General features: G+C 43.3%; 1 protein-coding gene across 7 annotated transcripts in view; it reads right to left on the bottom strand.

The window, feature by feature from the left end:
• CYFIP1 (cytoplasmic FMR1 interacting protein 1) overlaps positions 1-23,032 on the bottom strand; it is a 133,733-nt gene that overhangs the window by 60,101 nt on the left and 50,600 nt on the right. For 5 of the 7 annotated variants that reach the window (XM_035023903.1, XM_035023904.1, XM_035023905.1 and 2 more), the window contains 11 exons: positions 22,642-22,823; positions 19,525-19,621; positions 19,295-19,423; positions 18,022-18,126; positions 15,469-15,560; positions 13,763-13,880; positions 10,326-10,448; positions 9,396-9,521; positions 3,257-3,423; positions 1,851-1,998; positions 448-601 (listed from right to left, as the gene is read on the bottom strand). In XM_035023903.1, coding sequence (XP_034879794.1) covers positions 448-601; positions 1,851-1,998; positions 3,257-3,423; positions 9,396-9,521; positions 10,326-10,448; positions 13,763-13,880; positions 15,469-15,560; positions 18,022-18,126; positions 19,295-19,423; positions 19,525-19,621; positions 22,642-22,823 — 1,441 coding nt within the window. Of the gene's footprint in view, positions 1-447; positions 602-1,588; positions 1,746-1,850; positions 1,999-3,256; positions 3,424-9,395; positions 9,522-10,325; positions 10,449-13,762; positions 13,881-15,468; positions 15,561-18,021; positions 18,127-19,294; positions 19,424-19,524; positions 19,622-22,641; positions 22,824-23,032 lie in introns of those variants that run through there. The other 2 variants (XM_035023907.1, XM_035023908.1) reach the window with 2 other exon arrangements.

The following is a 23,032-nucleotide window of genomic DNA, read 5'->3' as shown; positions in this document are numbered from 1 at the left end:
TGCTGCAGCACCAAAGTAAACATGGACTCCACAATGACAAGGGTATCCACCCAGCACCCTGGTCAAGATGACTGCCACCTTCCACACGTCACTGCTCGTGGGGGCTGTTTCTGATACTTATCACTATCTTGTTCTCAAGCCACATGACAGATTACATTCGTCTGTGTTTCTGACCTCATGTGGGTTACAAAGACTGCATTCAAGTCATAGAGCCAGCCAGCCACAGGCCCATGGCCCTCATCCTAAGGTCCACGGCACATGGAGGGGGCCCCTGGCTCTCCGTGCATTTAAAGCGACAGGTGAGGGAATATCACGAAGGTTACAACACAGGTCACCGTCTGGGTGTGTGAGGGGACCACAGCAGGGGATGGTCAGCAGAAGCATTCTAGACGGTGTTAGCAGTGTTAGAACATGCTGGGCCAGACGCTGGTCAGCAGTATCTCTTACCACTGAAATTTATCAAGTGAGTGTAGAAGAATGACTCTCGATGAAATTTTTCTATGTCCAATATGGTGGGCCCCTCAAGGCTACTTCTCAAGGTTTTCTTGGAACCACTTTTGTCTGCAATGAGGGACTCTAGCATGGTTCTCACCATGTAAAGCTGCATTATCCAAGGAAACATTTGTGGGGGAGAAAATATACATGGTACATTAGTTACACCAAACTCAGATAAACCACAAGAGGAAGACTACTCCGCTATGCCCTGACCAGAGCCAGGCTGGAGCGGTAAGCCTCGCACTACACCAGCTCCTCAAAGTGGGTCTGGGCACCCATCTAAGTAGCCAAGTTGGTGCTGCCTGGGAGAAAGAATCTGTTGCGGAGCAGTTCACCTCCGTGCCATAAACATCAACAAGAAAAACAAATGATGTCTTACCACCAAAGGTTAAAAGAGGCGGATAGGTGTAGGACTGCCTCAGAAACGCGTTTACCACATGCAAGAGTCTTTCCATGCCCAAAGACTTGAGCTGCCTCAGCAGCTCAGCAGAGCTCAAGGACTCCGCCATGGTGCGCACCAGGTAGAGCTAGACACGGACAGATGTGGGGGGAGAGGTGGGAGAGAGACGTTAGTCACAGGACACACACATCATGGGGTGGGGAGACACACATGGGAATGGAGGGTGGGGAGGGTGCATGCACACTGGACAGACCCAGGACAAGTGTCCTCCTTAAGTGGGCCAAATGCCTTCCTCCCAGATATTTGAGAAGTTTCACAGAAAGCCAACAATGTGCTTTGCTGGTAGTTCTCTGCAAGACTGGCAGAAGAGATTATAAAAAGCCCCCAAGAGAAGAACAATGAGTAAACAATACTAAGTCCCAAAATGGGAAGAGAAAAGCAGAAGGACATATTAAATCAGGTATGAGAGTCAGAAGAAAGCTGCTTTTGGGGGGCAGAGGGTTGAGCATGCCAGGAGAGAAAACAGCAGTGGTGGCTTAAGACCAGGGACACAAAAAAGCTACATTCTTAAATTTCTAAAAGTTTTATCTTCAGAAATGATCATTTTTAGTCCCAACATAAAAAGTATAACCATACATTTAAACACCCACCAGGAAACACAGTGTAAATACAGACACATAGACTTTCACCCACATTTTTGCAATGGAGTTGATGCAGTCAAATTAAATTCTGCATGCAAATGACCAAATCCGAGAATCACAAGGATGTCTTGGCAAAATGCTCCAGATTCACTTGGGCAGGAAACAGAGGAGCAGAAAAGGCACAGGCAATATTTGATCATCTTGAGCAGACAGTGGTTATGTCATTTTACTCCTGGCCTTGCTTACCAACCCTCAGCTCAGGGTTAGCCCACTCAGGGGAACAGGTGGAGCAGGTGAACAGGGAGGATGAGAACCTGAGTGCTGGAGGGTCCTACAGCACGCCGGGGTACTTTGATGTCGAAGCCGCTCTTGGGGTCCTTCTCGCCCCGCAGGGCTGGGTCATTGAAGGGCTCATGCCCAGTCTCCCAGTCGCACACGGTCTTCCTGATGGCCTGCAGGACACTGAACAGCCCCACCAAGTCATCAGTGAGGCACAGAGTGCTGACACCCTCAGGACTTTTAAAAATCACAGCATCGCCTCACCTAACACATACCTCTCAGTTCAGCCAACTCTCACATGTGATTTCCTTTGGGGGCAGTGGGGGATGTGGTAATGGACCAGTTCAAAGCGAAATTTTGAATAGATCATTTTCTGGGGGACATTACCAGCTCCAGAAGATCTGACTTAGCTGCAGTTTGCATCAATTAACCTGGAAGTGATGTTTTATTTCCTGAACACTGAGTCATGCAAAAGGCGGAAGGGGACAGACCACAAATATCCACCCAGGGAGCTGAAACTCAACCTCCCTTGGCTGATTTCCTGATTTCTAACAGGAACATGTCACCAACACAACTGTAGGGACTGGGCCTATGTCTCAGACACATTTGGAACATGTTCCCATCCCCAACAGGGCTCCACCATATGGAGACACCCCTCCTCCACCACAGGCAACCACTTGGTAGATGTACCCATGTGCCTATCCTATTACCTCATGGGGAAAGTTCTGGCTAAAACCTGAGTTACTCTTAGACTATACTTCACATTGCCCATGTGGTGAGCCTCCCATTATGGCAAACGTGAGCAAAATGGGAAGACTCACAGTATCACATTTTATTAATGCTAAAAGTGAAACCAAGCCAGGTGTCAAACACATCAATTTATAATTTATAAGCAAAAAAATGAAATCAATATACTTGTGAGCCCCAGTAAACTTCATTTTACATAGATGTCTCTGAAAGACAACTTTAAAAGGCTAAATATTAAGAGAAAACTGCTCAAGATTGCTACAGGATCTCTGCAATATCTGTGTTAGTCTCTGACCAATTTGTAGGACAAGCCAAAAGGAACAGAAGCAAAGATACTGAAGACGACACACTTTGAGATGGGCAATGTGATGCTGGGCTTCCTGTCCCCACAAGCCTGGTGATCAGAATCATCAAAAAGATTTTGAGACACTCTCCTGCCCCAAGATAAACACACCCTTATCTCTGCGTCCCCACTGCTCAGACATTCTGTAGTCGATTTATTATACATTGCTCAGGTGAGTAATTGGACCCATCACATTACATTTAGAGGAAATTCACCAGAAGGGCATCTGGAGGTTGAAGATAGATGCACTGAGCATATTTATGAAAATCTAACTATACAGTTGTTCAAACCTAAGCTGATTCTACAACTTCGGACTCTGAGCTCACAGGGAGGTATTACACTGAGGCTGACCTCTGGATGACGTTCTTCTTCTTCTTGATGGCCTGCCTGAGTGGCTCCCGGAGAGTAACCTGGGAAAAGTCCTGCAGTGCAGCATAGACGGTGTGCCGGATGGCATGGTTGAACACACTCTCCATCCTGCCCATCAGCACCTGCAGACCTTTGATCATGGCGATCACCTGCAGGGGGACACACAACTTTCAGTGTGGTGGACAGTAACAGGAGATGGCTCCTTCTTAGGTGACACCAAGTTGCACCAGGAAGCTGCCTCTTTCTAGTGCACAGCACCTCTCCCTGGCCTCCCATGTTTTTGCTCTGAAGCTGCTGCCCTGTAGTTCTTCCCAAGAGCAGTGAGCTCAGCTCTAATCCAGCAGCTGTGCCTGTGCCTGGGTCTGACTCCATTAGACCATGAGCGCCTTGAGGACAGGAATGGATTTGCTTGGCTTGGCATGAGCTAACAGGGGTGTTTGGTAACTCACTCAGAACACTCCCAAATGCATAAGGGCATACCCCCTGTGAAGGACTTTAAAGGATAAAGAATAAAACAGATTCATGAAAGCAAATATGTTATTAGCTGGAAAAGAAAAAAGAAGTTATAGCCCAAATCCCATCTGTTAAACAGTAACAGCATGCTGAATTAATATGCATGAGAAGGTCTGGAAGGAAATACACTAAAATGCTTAAAGTTCATGTCTGTGACAGCATCACAGACACTATAATGCCCTCAAGGCACACTCGTGTATTCTATTTGTCTGCTTTAGGGATTGGTTGGATGGTTCTCCAATGAGGGGAAGAAAAAGGAAATTTCTATGAAAAAAAAAGCAAATGCCCCAATTCAAATTCAAACCGAACAGAATTCAAATTCAAATCAACCTGAATGAAAATGAAAATACTATAAATTCAAATTTATGGGATATAGGAAAAGTTACGCTAAAAAGTAAATTTGGAGCTTTAGAGGAAAATCTCAGGAAACAAAAAGTCTGACAATAATAATCTAACATTCATCATAAATCTGTAAAAAGAATAGGAAAATACACGCCCCCCCAAACTAGAGGGAAATAAATACTGACAAGTAAAAATTAACAAAACAGAAAACAAGCAAATCATAGAAGGTGATCAACAAAGATAAAGCTGTTTAAAAAAATAAGTAAATAAATAATAGATTTGACAACTTTCCCGCAGGACTAATCAAGAAAAACACAGACAAGGCACGAACCACGAGCATTAAGAATGAAAAGGGGGGGCATTATCACACAGTTTAGAGATATTAAGAGATTACGTGACTGTATCAGCACAGGACAAACATACAGATCAATGGAATAGAAACAGAGTTCAGAAATAAATCTTCATGTTTACAGTTAACTGATTTTCAACAAGTGTGTGAAAACAATTCAACAGGGAAATATTATCTTTTCAACAAACAGTACCCACATGCAAAACAATGAAATTGGTCTCCTGTGCAGGAAAGGGTTAACTGGTGATGCCTGGGATGATCAAACCCTCCAGATTCCCAGGAAAGGCCTGTTTTCAGGACTGGCCCATGGCCAACTCCTAGGAACTGAGCCCTGAGCCCTGGGAATAATCTGCCTGAAAAGAATGTCTGTGTTCACCCAAGGCTCTGGGCCACTGCAGTACCAGCGTGACGAGACGGTCTACGCCAACAATGTCATGATGGTGAACACCTATATCTGTACTGGGAGTCTGGAACCTGGGTAGCCAAGGTCAATCACAAAGGTGTGTTGCATGCCGACACTACTGACCCCCCAAACAAACCTGGACGCTAAGATCTTGGGTAAGCTTCCCTAGTTGGCAACGCTTTCCACATGTTGTCACCCATCTCTGCTGGGAAAAAGAAGCACATCCCGCACAAGTGCGCTAGTAGGGGGTACCCAGAAGTTCGTACCTGGTTTCTCCTGGACTTCACCCAGGTGCCTTTTGCTGATCTAAATCTGTCTCCTTTCACTGTAATAAATAACCTTGAGTAGAACAGCTACTCAGCCCTGTGAGTCCTTCTAGCAAATCAAGCCTGAGAGCAGTTTTAGGAATCTCTAACATAGCCCCTACCTCACACCATACTAAAAAATTAACTCAGAATGTATCACACATTTAAATTTAAGAGGCAAAACTATAGAATTCTTAGAAGAAAACATAAGAGTAAATCTTCATGACTTGGGTTGGGAAATGGTTTCTTAGATATAATATGAAAAGCACAAGCAGCAAAAGAAAAAAAAATAGGTAAACTGAACTTTATAAAAATTAAAGACTTTATGCTTCAAAGGATCCCTTAGGAAAGTAAAAAGACAATCATAGAATGGAAGAATATAAGTCATATGTCTGCTAAGGAACTCTTATCTAGAATATATAAAGAACTCAATAAGATAAATAATCCAATTAAAAAATGGACAAAGGATCTGAATAAACATTTCTCCAAAGAAGATATATAAATTGCCAAGAAGCAAATGAAAATACGTTCAGCATCATTAGTTGTTACAAAAATGCAAATCAAAATCATAATGAGATACATTTCACATGTAGTAGGATGGCTAGAATCAAATGACAGAAAATAACAAGTGCTGACAAGGATTCAGAGAAAGTAGAAGCCTCATACACTGTTGGTAGGAATGTAAGATAGTGCTGTCACTTGGGAAAGCCCATCTGGTAGTTTCTCAAAATGTTAAACAGCGTTATCGTATGACCCAGCAATTCTACTACTAGATGTATCCTGAAAAGAAATGAAAACATGCATCCATACAAAAACTAGTACACAAAAGTTAATAGCAGCATTATTTGTAATAGTGAAAAGGTAGAAACACCCAAACTAAAAAATCAGCTAAAAAATAAATAAAATGTGATACATCCATACAATGGGATGGGATTCAGCAATGGAAAGAATAAAATACTGATACATGTATGAACCTTGAAAACATGATGTTCAGTGAAAGAAGCCAATCACAATCAGCCACATATTGTATGACTTCATTTATATGAGGTGTTCAGAATAAGCAAATCTACAGAGTCACAAAGCAGATTGGTGGCTGCCTAGGGCTGAAGGGAGGGGAGAATTGGGGGTGACTGCTAATGGGTGTGAAGTTTCTTTTTGACATAACAAAAATGTCCTAAATTTGATTGTGATTGTACAACTCTGTGATTATATATATATATATATATTAAAAAAAAGCACTGAATTTTTATACTTCAAACAGGTGAATTGTATACTGTGTAGAAAAAAAAAAAGATGAGAATTTATGAAAAACTTTATGACAAATATTAGAAAATTTTAAAAGATTCTTTGAAAATTCCCTGAAAATATAACTTACCATCCCTGAAAATACAACTTAACAAAACTGATACAAATAGAAATAGAAAATGTACATGGTAAAGAAACTGAATGTTTCAAAAACCATCCCACAAAGGGAAAGCTTCACCAGTAAATGCTAGCAAACACTGAAAGAAGTAACATGAACCTTACACAAACCACTCCAGACAATACAAAAAAGAAGGGAGACCCCTGAGTTGTTTTATGAAGCCGGCATCCAGAAAACTAGAATGGAAGGTTATAAAAAAGTAATGATGGGGCGCCTGGGTGGCTCAGTTGTTAAGCATCTGCCTTCGGCTCAGGTCATGATCCCAGGGTCCTGGGATCAAGCCCCGCATCGGGCTCCCTGCTCGGCAGGAAGCCTGCTTCTCCCCTCCCACTCTCCCTGCTTGTGTTCCCTCTCTCGCTGTCTCTCTCTCTGTGTCAAATAAATAAATAAAATCTTAAAAAAAAAAAAGTAATGTTACTCACTACACAGGTGTGGGCTGTGTGCAGTGACTTCCTTCTCTAAAGTACACTATGAAAAGGATAAAGCAGGGGTGAGGGCAAGGTGTAGGGTAACTTCCTAATAGAGAAACCTGACAATACTTCCTTGGCCAGGTGAGCAAGGTCGACACCAACCGTGATGAGTTTGTTGACAGTATGTACCCTTGACATGATGTGATGGAAATGATGCTTCACCTCTGTGGTCCTCCTTCCCCAAACCTGTAACTCCAGTCTAATTATGAAAAAAAGTCACATAAATACCAACTGAGAAACATTCTACAAAATACCTGACCAGTGCTCCTGAAATCTGTCAAGGTCATCCAACACAAGGGAAGTCTGAAAAACTCACAACCCAGAGGAGCCTAAGGAGATATGATGACTTAATGTAATGTGGGATCTTAGATCAGAATTAAGACATAATGGAAAGACTGACGAAATCTGAATGAAGTATGGACTTTAGTTAATAAAATGTACCAATACTGGTTTATTAATTATAACAATACTAATGTGAAATGTTAACAATAAAGAAAAATGGGTGTGGGGTATATAGGAACTCACTGTATCATCTTTGCAATTTTTCTGTCAACCTAAAAATATTTTACAATACAAGGTTTATTTAAAAAAGTGATAGCAAAGACACTCTCACTCATTAAGTTTGATATAAAAATCCTAAGCAAAATACTAGCAAACTATATCCAACAATATATAAAGAGGATAATCTGTCATGACTGAGTTGAGTTTATACCAGGAATGCAAGGCTACCTTAACATCAAACCTGATTTAAAAAAAAAAAAAAAAGTGGGGGGAAAAAACCCTCACAATCAATGTAAATTCACCACATTAATGGAATAAAAGAGAAAAATCACAGAAGTACCTCAGTGGATACAAAGTGTTTAATAGAATTAATATCAACTCATAATAAAATCTCTTAGTAAACAAGAATGGAAGGCAAGTTCCTTACTGATGAAGGTTGGCTATAAGAAACCTGCAGGAGGGGCGCCTGGATGGCTCAGTCAGTGACACGTCTGCCTTTGGCTCAGGTCATGGTCCCAGGGTCCTGGGATCGAGCCAGGCATCAGGCTGTCCCTGCTCAGTGGGGAGTCTACTTCTCCCTCTCCCTCTTCTGCCCCTCCCCCTGCTTGTGGTCTGTCTCTCTCTCAAATAAATAAATAAAATTAAAAAAAAAAAAAGAAACCTACAGCAAACACATTATATGGTGAAATGTTGAAAGCTTTCCCTTTGAGATGAGGAACGAGACAAAGATGCCTATTTAACAAGTAGGGGTTCCATCCACTGTGATTAAAAAAATAAATAAAAATGGAAAGTTGGGATAAATAAAACTGCCATCATTTTCAGATGATTATTATATTGGTAGAAAATCCAATGGATAATTTGTTACAATTAACAAATGAGTTTAGACAGGTTGGCAGATATAAGAAAAAATACAAAAAATAATTTTAATTCTAAATATCAATGACAAACATTTAGAAAAAATTTAAAACCTATCATCTAGTATCAAATACCTAGAAATATAGCTAACATAAGATGTGTAAGAGTTTTACAGATTATAAAAGAGAAATTAAAGAGAATCTCAATAAATGGAGGGATAGACCATGTTCATAAAAGGCTTACTATTCTAAATTTATCAATTCTCCCTAAAATGACCTATAGGTTTATTCATATCCCCATAAAAAATTTCAACAGGTTTCACTGTGAGATATGAAAAAAATGATTCTAATATTGATATGAAAATACAAACAGCAAGAATAACCAAGGAACTCTTGAAGACAGAGAGCTTGCTTTACCAGACACAGACCAGCTACAGTAAGTAAGACAGAGGGGCATGAGGGGCGCCTGGGTAGCTCAGATGGTTAAGCATCTGCCTTCGGCTCAGGTCACGATCCCAGGGTCCTGGGATTGAGCCCCGCATCAAGCCCTGCATCGGGCTCCCTGCTCTGCGGGGAGCCTGCTTCTCCCCCTCCCTCTGCTTCTCCCCCTGCTCATGTTCTCTCTCTCTCTCTGTATCTCTGTGGCTCGAATGAATAAATAAAAAAATTAAAAAAAAAAAAAAAAGAGGGGCATGAGAACAAGGACAGACCAACTGACCAATGGATTAGAACAGGGAGAAAAACACACTCATACATGAATGGTCACTTGATCCACAACAAAGGTGAGATAGAGCAGAGGCAGAAGTGTTTTAAAAACTAACTTCGGCAGGCCACGTTGCTGGCTCAGTTAGAAGCGACAACATGAAACTGTGCATTCAATTTTACTCAAGTTCTTGCCTTTGCTTTGAATGGGAAGGCAGTCTGAGGCCAGAGCTGTGGAGGAAAAGAAAGCAAAGCGCACCTCCACCAGGGCAAACTTCTCCTCGCTGGTGTAGTTGTAGCGGGTGGCACGCTCATACTCCTCGGCATTGTCCGGGCAGTCCTTGTTGGAGTACTTGTCCGTTGGGTGCACAAGTTTCCATGAATACTGGTGTGGTCAGAAAGGGGGAGACATCCACACTGAATGCAAAATGCTTACGTTCTGGTCATACTGACATGACTATCCCCGAAGCGACCACAGGCCAGCCTTCTAATGTTAGCTGTATCTGAAAATCACACACATGCATGCATGCTCACACATACACTCACACACCAAGTCCATCCCCATAAAACTGCAAGACATTCTGGCCATGTGACTTCAGGTTTAAGAAATACATAAGGTAAAATGTCCTGGATCTATTGTGTTGAATATCTTAAGACTAGGTATTTTCTTCATTAAAAAAAAAAAAAAATCAGCCTTTCAAATGATCACATACTCATCCAACTTAACAATTTTTATCTGGTCAAAATAAGCAACAAAAGGAAAAATCTTCTATGACTTACAGGTATCCAAATCTTCATATGGCATCAGAAACTATTTTACTAATGCTAAACAAAAGAAACTGATGGCTGGAACTCCACAGAGCAAACATTTTTTAAAAATGAGAATTAAAAATCATCATAAAGGTATGTATGTTTTAAAAGATGAGGCCCTTTTTATTTGTAACACACATAAATGAAATGTACTTTGAGCCATCTAAGAAACATTTATAGTGATAGAGATTTTTATTTCTAGGATCAAAGATAAAAAGCCAATTTGTTCTTGATCCAAAGACCAAAGTTAATGCAGAAAAAATATCATTTAGTCAATTTCTTGGGTGATTTTGGGAAGAAAAGCACTTCTAACCAACCAGGGGTAGACGTTCTTTCAGATGTCGACATTTGCAGACAAAAGCAAGTAGAGAGTGCCTACCACTTCCATCACATGAGCACTCCACTGTGACAGCAGCTGCAGGCCCTGCAGGGCCAGGTCAAACAGCTTCCGGTACTCAGCATCTGTCTTCTGAGCCTCCTGGCGGCCCGACCCTGTGACAACCTAGAGCACCACAGGAACAGCAAGAAGTCACCCCATTATCTAGAAAAACCAGTTAGGCATTTCCCCAGGACCTAGCAAATCCACTAGGAATCTACAGGAAAGGTGCATTTGTAAAATGATGAAATGATGGGGGCACAGGACCCTTTACCGCAGCAGAGCCCTGACAGTGGACATTCTGCAGCTCTCAAAGAAGAGAACACCTCTGCAGACGGTGCTGGAGGCATCTCTAGGACGTGGTGTTAACAGAACCATGTGCACAGTTAGGCGTCTACTTAGCTAATAAAGAAAAACATGCACATCATGTGCATCTGCTTATATCAAAAAATGAAAACTTATATTTAAGAATGGTTACCTAAAGGGCAGGAAGGCATAGGGTGGGGAGGAAGGCAGACTTCTCTGAATATACCTCCTTTTGTACATCTGACTTTGGAACCACATAAACATGTAATGGAATTATGACAGAAAATTAAGTTATGGGACACAAACAATGCCTAAAACTCAAAAGCAAGATGAAAGCATGAATTAAAGTGTGTACAGAATTGGGTTCATGACCGCACAGAGGAACAATGTAGTGCAGGTACCTGACAAGCTTTTTTGATTACAGTGTAAGTGCCTGGCATTAAGCTTTTGATTGCCACTGGATGCCAAATGAAAGCATCCATTTCAAGGACATCCATCTAAAATAAACAGAGTACCAGCTATACAAGTAGATAAAGAGCCAGGCAGCTCCATTTATGAAGCTCCCCTCTTAGAAAGCTCTGGGTGACCTAGTAACTTATCACTTGTGTGACCCCACTTTAGTGCCCTAATTCCTGCTCTTATGTTTGAAATTTGCCAATAAAGAGTAAACCCATGAAATCCTAGGTACCCCACCCTGGGCCCCAATAAAGGAAGAGTCTCAGATCCACACTCCTTCTCTACCTGTCACTTCACTTTGTGGCTCCAGGCATGCCATGTGCCTTCCAGAATGTGTAAGTAATAATCCTTCTTTTTCTCAAAATTCCCTGATGGTTATTGCTGAGGTACATCTTGCAAGCATAATAAGAACCACAGGGGCATGTGCAGCTACAGTATTGGCTCCACTTAGGGAAACGTCTATGGGGCTGCCGAAGATAGGGGAGTCCTTCAGGCATCACTATCACTATAGGCTGAGACCAACACAAAACAAACCACTTCAAGTGACTCTGAAAAACAATGATTTAAAGGAAGGGAAGAGGGAAGAGGGAAGGAGCAGGGGAAGGGGAAGGGGAAAGGGAAAGGGAGAGGGGAAGGGAAGGGGCAAAGAAAGAGAAAGCAAGCCCAATGATTTGATCTCTATCCCTGGAGGGAGAAAATTTAAGGGCAAATTAACTTAAAAAATAAATCTTAAAACAACTTTTAGTAATTATATTGTCATTATAATACTGTAATGTTATATATTACAATATATAATTATATTGTTTCTAATAATTATATTGTTATTAGCAGTGTTAGTATTGCTATTTTAAGACTGCTAAGTGTATACTAAGACATCAAGTCAAAATATGCTGTAGTCATTAAGAACAGGATTCTCAGCTTGAAAGGGGGAAAAAGATGGAAACTGAAGTAGATTAACTTCAAAACGGGACTCCAAAAAGCTTGCCACCTTAGATGATGCTAGAGGATCAATTATTTGAAAAACTGATACACGTAGCAACGGAATCCAGCTGTGACCTGTCTCTCCTGAAGGAATCATACTGCAGAGCAAGGCTCAGCTGTTAGGAGTTGAGAAGGAGTGAAAGGACTAGAAGACCATCATGTCACAGCCCTAATGAACTCATACATTTGGCAGTGGACAATGGCTGTCTACATTCTGGAGAGAGATGGCCAGACACTCTAGCAGTCTGCAGCACGGCAGTGAAGGGCCAGCTGTACTGAGAGGATGGAAGCAGAGTTCGATCAGGCCTTCAGATCTAATCATCCACGTAGAGGAAGCACAGGGGACAGAGGTCACGCCATACGACCCCACAGGGAGCAAGAGAGATGGAGAAGGGACACATCTTCAAAGAGATATACCAACCAACTACAGTGTATAAAACTCATTTGGATCCTGAGGCAAATCAACTTGAAAAAATAAAACCATCTTTGAGTCAACAGAGAAAACTGAACAATGACTCTGACATTAGGAATACTTGATTTTTTTTAGGTGTGATAATGGGATTACAGTCATGTGTAAAAAGAGCCCTTATCTCTATAAGACACATGGGAAACCCAAAGGAGAGGGTGGTTGGAACCTCTAATCTATATAGGGATCAGAAGCACATGGGTACGGAGTTGCTTTTGGGGGTAATGAAAATGTTCCAGTAATGGACTGTAGTGGTAGTTACAGAATTCAGTGAATAAACAAAAACCTCTGAATTGTACATTTTAAATGGGTGAATTGTATGGTATGTGGATTAAATCTCCATAAAGCTGTTTAAAAATAAGCTGAGCAGAGCATTCAAAGATAGATCTCTTTTTTCTTATTAAAAGGCACTACAGCAGACATCAGAGGGAAAACAGACAGGAGCCACACATGCTGTCAGGTACACCTATTTTAAGGGTAGAAATCAACCCTGTATGTCGTCTGAGAGCTTCCCAGAAATTCGGTTTACAGCTATATCAGCCCCTGCCTCCGTCTCTACCCTGTGGGCTGTGCTGGCAGCTGGGGAGACACTGAGACAGCCCTCCTCCTGGGGGAGCTGGCCATCAGGGGTCTGCTTGGAGCTAGCATGTGCTCTGAGCCATCTGGGCTTGTCTTCCAGTCATTCCGGTTACACGATGGTTAGTGTTTGCTGGGTGGAGGACAGGGGAGCTCATCATCCTGCAACGCGTGGGGCCAACACACAGTTGTTCCTTCCAAATGTTAATGATCCTCCTGAGAACCCCGAGGGACCAGAGTCTCAAAGACCAGACCTGTGTATGTGGTCTCAAGTCCGCAGGTCCCTCTAAGACTATGTGTAGCACGCATACCATGGACCATCGCTATGTCCCTGACCTCGCTGCCCTGCCTGCTCACATGTGAGACATGACATTCCCACCACTCTCTGCACTCAGACCTCCCCACTCCTGTCCACCCCACACACTGGCGGGCTGGCTGGAGCTGTGCCTGGCAGGTGGGGAGAGTGTGACCAGCCTGAACAAGGACACAGAAAACCCGGCTGCCAAGTGGGAACACAGCTGAGGGACAGTGCTTCCTCCTACCCCAACTCCAGGCCCTCCTCTGGGCACCTAGGACATGTCCTCCTATCCAGCCAAAGGTTCCCGCACACCTGGCCTGAGGTACCGGCACAGGAGGGCACTGAAGGCCCACCTACCTCGCTGTTGCTGTAGCGAGCCAGCTCTGAGATGAAGCGCATATGGTCCTCCCGGATCTGGATCATCTGCTCGCAGATGTTATACTGCGGGCTGCTGCTGGACGACGTGCACGTCCATCTGGCAGGGAAGGGGAAATGTGTGTTACCTGAAGAGGTGCCTGCAGAAGATTTCTGCTTCACCACAGGGGGTGGCCGGGGACACACGCACAGCAGGCACACAGGATGGCCCACTGGTCCTGCATGCTGGCGAGCACACAGAGGCTTGGAGAGAACATGAATTCTTAGCAAAGAAACAGCCGGGCCAGCCCCATCCCTCTGTGCCACGGTCACCGTGCTACCTTCTCATATCTGTTTTAGAAAAGGAATTGTAATTTCTCCTTCATCAGCCAACTACTTTAAAAAAGCTGAGAGCTGTTGCTGGATTTAGGGCACTGCATCACCCTCGCAAGGGCCCCTTAACACACATCTTTATCACTCACATATGAAAATAGAAGCTACAGTAGGAAACAAGTCCGCCAAAGACTCAGAAACAAAAGTTATCCTTACTGGGAACTGAAAACTGACGTTACTTGGAAGTTAGAGAGTGCTGCAGTAACTACCTACGTGCATAACACACCATTTCAGCAGCAAACAGGCAATTTAGTGGAAAAAAGTTTATTAACAAAGCTGCTAGAGCTCTCGGGCAGAAAGCATGGGCTTTGGGGCTCCAACCACTGCTCCCTCACACTCAACACCTAACTGGATGGCATATCAAGTTCAATGGCAGATTTATTAAGAAATAAGCTAGCACAGGGGCGCCTGGGTGGCTCAGTTGGTTGAGCGACTGCCTTCGGCTCAGGTCATGATCCTGGAGTCCCGGGATCGAGTCCCACATCGGGCTCCCTGCTCAGTTGGGGGGTCTGCTTCTCCCTCTGACCCTCTTCACTCTCATGCTCTCGGTCTCTCATTCTCTCTCTCAAATAAATAAATAAAATCTTTAAAAAAAAAAAAAAAAAAAAAGCTAGCACAGAGGTCAGCAAACTACAGCACAGGCCAAATACAACCTGTGTTTGTACGGCCCCAGAGCCATACAAAATGGTACTTACGTTTTCATTGTTTAAAAAACAAAACCACGACAACAGCAAAGAAGAATATATGACAGATACCACATGTGGCCTGAAAGTAAATACTTCAGAATTTGGGGACTACACTGTCTCTGTCACATAGCCATTGTCTTCTTTTTTTAAAAAAGAAAAAAAAAAGCCTTTAAAAACATAAAAACCATTCAAAGCCACTGAGATCTTACAAAAACAGCCCTGGGCTAGATTTGGCCCTCAGGTGATAGTTTTAATAATGTCTGTGACATAAATGCAAACACCCCCCTGCCCAGCAGGGCTGGTTGTTAAGCATTTACCAGCACACCACTTGTTTGAGCTCACCCCGTTCTATCCAACAGAACTCTCTGAGATGACGGAAAAGCTCTGTATCTGTGCTGTCCAACACAGTAGCCTCTACTGAACATTTGAAATGTGGATGTTCTAACCAAGAAAATAGCTTTTTTTTTTAATGAATTTAAATGTAAGCAGTGACAAGGCCTACCATATGGGGCATTTGGTTCCAGATGGTTAAAAATGTCAAAGGTGTTCTCTCTAGATAAATAAGTGTTATAAAACCACAATGACAACACTTGCAGAATGTTCCAACTGGACAGCTCACTCTCCTCCTACCGAGATTTATTTTCCTCATAGTGGGCGCTGGTCTTGATGTATCTTGCCAGTTCTATTTGCATGTCCCCAAACAGTGGAACCACCTGGAGCTGCTATAGTCAAAGAACAAAAAAAAATAAGGTCATTATGTATGTTTAGTCACCAAATATAATCACAAGAATGAGTAATGCTGGTAATTACTATGGGCTAAAAACTAACTCTGTAAATCATTTACTAGAAAAAAAAAACTGTAAGGAACTTACATATTCACTTTAAGGACAAAATACAATTTAAGAACCAACATTCATAAAACCAATTCAAACATTAAAATTAACCTTCCTTGTTGCTAAATACACACACACACAAAAAATCAATTTGCATTTCTACATACTAGTAACAAACAGAAAATGAAAATCTAAAGAGAAACAATTTGGGGTACCTGGGTGGCTCAGTCAGTTAAGCAGCTGCCTTCGGCTCAGGTCATGATCCCAGAGTCCCAGGATCAAGCCCCAAGTCAGGCTCCCTGCTCAGTGGGGAGTCTGCTTCTCCCTCTGCCCCTTCTCTCTCGCTCACTCTTTCTCTCTCTCTCTCAAATAACTTGCAATAGCATCAAAAAAACCCTAAAAGATATATCTAACAAAATATGGTCAAGACCTCTAAATTGATCTATGGAATTGATTTATGGAATCCAAACAATATTCCAAGAAAAATGGTTTATGAGTAGTGTGTATATATGTGTGTGTATATGGAAATCAGCAAGCCAATTTATTTTGAACAGTAAAGGGATGACACCCAAGACAATTTCGAAGAACGTAACTTGAAGCCTTCCTGATAAGCAGATCTGTTCTATTGGAAAGCTACAGCAACTAACACAGTATGGCCCTGGAGCATGAATGGAGAGCAGTGGAGCAGGACAGAGAACTTAAGACAGAGTCACAGTCATACAGACACCTGCTTTAGGACCCAGGCAACACTGCACAGTGATGGGAGAAAAGACAGCCTTTGCAATAAATGGACTAGGTCAACTGGATACCCATAATGGGGAAAAGAAAAAATCTAAAAGTGTCAACCCCCCTTCCTCACATCATACATAGAGACCAGGCCGAGGAGGACTATAGATCTAGATAGAAAAGGAAATGGTGCTGCTTCTGGAAGGTAAGAAGTAAATTCTCAAAAGCCTGCCCTATACAAAGATTTCTAAAAGTGGATATTAAAGGGGTGTTGGGTGGTTCAGTCAGTTAAATGTCTGACTCTTGATTTTGGCTCAGGTCATGATCTTAGGGTCCTGGGGTCAAGCCCCACCTTGGGTTCCCCACTCGGCAGGGAGTCTGCTTGTCTCCCTTTCTCTATGCTCCTCCTCCTGCTCTCACGTGCTCTCTCTAAAATAAATAAATCTTTAAAAAAGTGGATATTAAAGATTGATATACTAGACTACAATAAAATTAAGAACTTTTGTTCACCTAATGACACCTTTAAGAAAGTGAAAAGGAGAGCCACATAGGGCAGAATACATGTATTTTATTTTTTTAAAGATTATTTATTTATTTGACAGAGACACAGCGAGAGCAGGAACACAAGCAGGGGAAGTGAGAGAGGGAGAAGCAGGCTCTCCGCTAAGCAGGGAGCCCAATGAGTGACTCAATCCCAGAACCCTGGGATCATGACCTGAGCCGAAGGCAGACGCTTAACAACTGAGCCACCCAGGTGCCCCAGAATGCACGTATTTTAGAACACATGTATCCAACAAAGAACATGTACCCAGAATACATAAAGAACTATAAATCAACAGGGGGGAAAAAGGCAAGAAGCTTGAAATGACACTTCACAAGAGAACACACAAAAGCGTGAAAAGTCATCAGGGAAAGATCAACTAAAACACAAGGTAATGCCAGCCAAAAATGTCACAATGATGTACCACCCTTCAGGATGCTCTTCCCCCAGAAAGTGACAGTGCTAAGAAAGTGACAGTGCTAAGTATCAGTGAGGATGTGGATGAGGAAGAGGATGTAGAACAACAGGAAGGCTCACTCACAGCTGGTGGCTCTGCAAATCAGCACAGCCATGTGGGAAATCGTCAGGCTGTACCTAAATGTATATGCCTATGGCCCCTAATCCTAGCCCTGGATACACATATGTTCAACAGAAACATGCAGAGCTGTGCACTAAATCAAAGCAGCATTGTTCATACCAGCCAAAACTCAGAAATGACCTAATGTTCATCACAACAGAATGGATAAATAAGTTGAGGTATAATTATACAATGGACATCACAATGAAAACCTAAGGACTATCTATAGCTGCGGGATCTCACAGGGATGAATCTAACAAATGAGTGAAAACAGCCAGATGCAAGAGTACACACAGCCATGATTCCCTTTACAAAAGGTTCAGACCCAGGCAAAACTGATGCAGAACAGGAGGGAGGGTAGCCGCCTTGGCAGATGGAAGCCAGTGACGTCCCCCATCCCCACTGCCTATGCCCACATTTCCAGATGTGGGTCACAGAGGTTTACCTCCCAAAATTCAAACTGTATACACTTGATAAAAAGGCTTATCTAAAAAGGTGTAACTCACCTTGAAGTACTTATCGATTTTGGATAAATTTATTCTTTTCTTGGCATCAAGTTTATAAATGTTGCTGACACTCCCATCCATCAAGTATAGACCAAACCCCATGACCTGAAAATCGCAAAATGGCACAAAAAGCTCAGACCTGCAAGTTATCCATAAGCACTTCTAATGCTACAGTTCAAAAATTTAAATGATAGTTCACCCTTCTTTCAAAAAGCACTTTTAAAAGTTCCTTATAAGTAAATAGCTATCTCTTCATATGAAGTTTTTCTTCTATGTGTGTCATTTCTTGTGGCTATTTTAATGTCCTCCCCAGGCACAAATATCACCTCCACCTCTCATCAAGCAAATGTGATACTAAATGTGGATTTTCATAAACATTCATGGCCAGAGGCTCCTGCTCAGATGGCACGGACAGATTATTTCCACCGTCACAGAGTGCTCCACTAGACAGTGCCGTCCTGCACGGTGCTCTCCTGCTGGAAGAGCTCTTGGGGCTGGGCCCACTCTTACAGGGAAGGTTTTGGGCCGACAGGACACCTAGCACAAGGTCCTTCAGGGCTATGCTCCCCAAAGGTGGAAAGTAGAGCAAATGCAATGGCAGAACTGCCTTCTCCTCTTCCCAGTCAGAAATGTCACTGAAAACCTCCCCAGGGCGCCTGGGTGGTTCAGTTGGTTCAGCGTCTGCCTTCGGCTCAGGTCATGATCCCGGAGTCCTGGGATTGAGTCCCACATCGAGGTCCTGGCTCAGTGGGGAGTCTGCTTCTCCCGCCACCCCTTCCCCCTGCTCATGATCTCTCTCGCTCTCCCTCTCTCTCATTCAAATAAATAGGTAAAATCCTTAAAAAAAAGAAAAGAAAGCCTCCCATATGGTGAATGGCCATGTTCTTGACCAAAAAGTCTACTATAATCATGGAGACACAGTATTCTTAATTCTTAGGAATCATATACTTAACAAGTAGAACCTGATACAACCTCTGCTATAAGAAGCTAATGCTGAGAGAAGCCCTCGACCCCAGACCTCCTCACCTACGAGCACATTCTCCAGGGGGTGGCATATGATCCCAACTGGCACTGGGGTCAAGCCTGGGACCCATTCATAGGAATGTGTTGAGAGCCTGTAGTGCATGGGCACAAAGAGGATACTGTGTACACACACACACACACACACACACACGGCAAGCATGAGAATAAGAAAAGGTTGGCAAAAGGATCATAGTCAAAGCACAGCCTCTTCTCACCACGGTTATGTAAGCGGCCATGCCCACACACGTACTTTGAGAAGCATGTGTTTCTCACTGGGTGTCAGGTACATCCTATTCTCGTAGTAATCCACACACAGATTCACGATATCGGCAAGGAGCTCTTCATAGCCAGAAATCACTTCAAGCTGCTGCTGCAAAGACTGAAATACAGAGCGCGAGATCCATGCCACGGACTGTTCTCAGGGCCCCAGGCCCCAGCAATGCGTCCCATCAGCCAGAGCAGCAAGAGTATGAGCCTTACTTGCGTGATTTTGTTGTGGTTGGCCAGGAACATGGACAGATTTTGTGATTCCTGGATGGACTGTGGGTCCGCCATTTTCCGTAAAAACTGAGCAGCCCTTTGAAAGCAAAAAAAAGAGTTAAACAACCAATATGCTTAATGATTTAAAAAAAAAAAAAAAAAAAGAGCATAGAAAATCCAGATTACTTTATCTGGTGACAGTTATCTGTAAAAATTTGAGTCTTAGAAGCTAGTTATAATTTCAGCCTCCTCAAACTTGTCTACCCTGGACTCCAGGTCACTCTTTCGCCAGCCTGGACAGCTCACCACTCCACTGTCCACAGCTGACGGACTTCCTCAGAGATATGGCAGTACCAACCACAGGCCTTCCTGGAGGGTCCCTGCATGCTGGCCTCTCCCCCCGGCTACCTGTTTCCAACTCTGAGAAAGAGAGCCTCCCCCTCGGTGACTCCCACAATATGGTAATGAAGATGGTCAGCACTGTCCAGGTTCTCTGCCAAGAATCCCCTAGGCCCACCACGCCTCCCACAAGTCAGAGACCACACAGTTTTGGTGCCAAAGGTTAGAGACAGAATCCCAGTTTCCTCCACCAATATGCTGCTCGATCTTGGATTAACCTCCTGAACTCTCTTGAACCTCTCTTCTCACATCTATAATAACAACTGTCCATCTGCCCTACTCACAGGGCAGATGTGAGGAGAGAGGGAATAGCACACACAGAATTACCTACACACTTAGGTCTGCAAGGTACACACTGAGTCTCTCTCTGGGTCTTGCAAAGTAATTTGAAGGTGGGTGTGAGCATTCTGCACATCTAGGGCAGCCCCCCAAAAGTTTAGTGGAAATTGGCCACATAAGAACATGTCTGGCAACCTAAAAACTTGGGGGTTTTAATGAAGAAAAATTTTCATGGTAAAGACTGATAACTTATGCCAACAGTCATTTCCTCTGTACCTCTTTAGAAATAAACCCCAAATCTCCATGCTACAGCAATGTGCCTCATATCCACGTGACCGATGGTTGAGCCATGAGATATAATGAAAAACACTGCAAGGCACTTAGAAGTTTACTTATAAAAGATAGTATGACCCCTTCTATTCTCCTTCCTCCCTGTTGACTGGAATGCAGAAATGATAGCTGGAGCTCAAGCCACCATCCTGGACCATGAGACAACACATGAAGACAGCAGAGCAGCAAGACAGCAGAAGCCCTGGTGTGAACACTGTGGAATCCCCTCGTTAGTTGCAGATCACCTACCTCAGGACTTTCAGGTGAGAGAGCAGTGATCTGCAACCTTGTTTAAGCCACTGTTATTTCTGCAGGTTTTTGAAAAATTATATAGTTAAACTTAACATGAACCCTGATAATGATAACATTCTTTTTTAAAATGTTTACTTTACTGATTTGAGTAGTTGCTATGACTAATGAAGGGATCAAAAATACTATTTTCTATTTTCCTCAAGCCTCATCATAACCATATGGGTTATCTCGGCATTTATATTCAGAAGAGGTTATACTATTAGCTATCACTGGGTGCAAGTAAAAAGTGTGAGTGTAAGTATGTAAGGCCTGAGAGAAGTGAGGATAAGATGATAGGGGGTCCCAAAGAGAGGTCACAGGAAGAAGCCACTGGAAAGCAAGAGGGGTGCTCCAGGCCCTCTCTATGCTCAGGAGAGCCCCGGTGGCTCCTGGAGGGGGGTACTGGCCCCCACACACATAGATTTCCAGAGAGTAGCCCCAACTTTAAACTGTTTTATAGACTGGGCTTTCAGAATAAAGCTGCTGCTACTAAGGAAAAAAAAAGAAAAAGTTTTTTTGAAATTAAAAACCACTGATGCTGTCTACCACCTCTACTTTCCTAAGTCAGAAAGGTTGAAACAGCTGCTCAAAATCATGTGGCAAGTGACTTGTGTAGCCAGGAGAAGCTGCTGCTATCCTGGGCTGGGCCAGTTCCACCCTCTACCCACAGAAGCTCCCATGCTTCACCCAGAGTCAAGCTTACTTGCAATCCCACAAACAGATCAAATAAGGTCAACTCCAAGGATTCTCTAGTTCTAAGATCAAGTCTTCTGTGCAGAGTTAATTCTAGGTGATGAATACCTATACTTAACTTTATATGGATCGAGCTTAAACCCTGGGTGATCTAGCCCAACTCCCACTGCTACCTCATCCTTAAATCTCAGTTTGGCACCATATCCCATGTTGATTTTATTTTAAAGACATGGCAACAGTTGTATGATTTCGGATACAGCATAACTACAGCCTATTCCAATGCAAAGTAGAATCTCATCAAATTTAATTTCATAGCCAAGATTCCTATGAAGCAGAAGAAACAGAAGTCAGCATCTCATTCTAGCTACTCAGGCCTTCAACAGTACCAAGCACAGACTTTCTAAAGGAAGTCTATTAGAAGACAGTTCGCTTTGCTCTGACCGACCACCCTCCATCTTCCTGCCACCATTTGTCCCTCACAATTTTCCAGAAGCACACTACCATGCCACACCCACCTTTTCCAATTCTCTTCTCCAGAAGGTCTCTCTAGCTCGGGAGGAGGGCTAGTCTCAGCGACCTGGAAGCTCAGTGTGACTCCACGGCAGTCCACAGGCCAGCTCTGCCCACTGCTGTGATGGTGTGCACCTTCCAGAATGTGTAACCAGGAAATGACATACACAGGTGGCGCCCTCAGGCTTTAGAACCTGCCTGTGCCCTCACCAAGATGCCTACTGAGCCAAAAGCCTTGCAGTGATCCTAAGCCTCTATAACAGGGACTCGTGTACATCTGTCTTCCCACACAGGCTGAGCACCCATAGGTCCTCAACAAACATTTGAGGATGACCAAATCCCACTCTAGCTTCAGGAAACCACAATGTACACACGCCTATGAGGGCACACCTCGATGCATCGCCGTACACATAATCTGCCAGCTACCCTCACATACCTAGGAGTGTGTATTCAAACAGTCCTAAGGCTGCCAAATAACCGCTACCAACCAGCTGCATTATTTCAGCACATATGGGATGCACACCTACTATGTGCAGAGCATGCAACTAATCAGGAGCCACCCTGCCTGCCGGAGCACTCTCTGCAAGGACCCAGGGGAACAAGGTCTAAGCTCACCTTTTATATGCCGAGTGGTCGTTCTTCACACTGCACTTCATGTTCTTAAGCTCATCCAGCACAGCAAACATGTTAATGAACTTGCCCAGCGTAATCAAATAGGCTTCGGACACGAAGTCCTTCCTCCTCTCCGCGTGGCACAGACGCCTCACCTCCCCACAGAATCGCTCAATGGCATTTCTCTGAGCAGAGGAATGGAGGGCAAAAAGGCCGCTGTCAGTGATGGGCCAACTCCATGCCCAGCTTCAAGCACATTATCTGGATTCACTGTTACTCTTTAATAAAATACCCACCCAAAGGAGTGGACATTTACAGCTCAGGTAAAGAGACTTGTTTCTATAAAGTAATTTCCACAGGCCTTTGCTCTGTGACAATCATCATTAATTTTCCA

Source organism: Mirounga leonina, unplaced genomic scaffold (assembly GCF_011800145.1).
Source record: "Mirounga leonina isolate KUSES-001 unplaced genomic scaffold, KU_Mleo_1.0 Mir_178, whole genome shotgun sequence".
Taxonomy (NCBI): domain Eukaryota; kingdom Metazoa; phylum Chordata; class Mammalia; order Carnivora; family Phocidae; genus Mirounga; species Mirounga leonina.
Note: the sequence above shows the minus strand (reverse complement) of the source record. Positions and strands in the feature narration are given on the sequence as shown.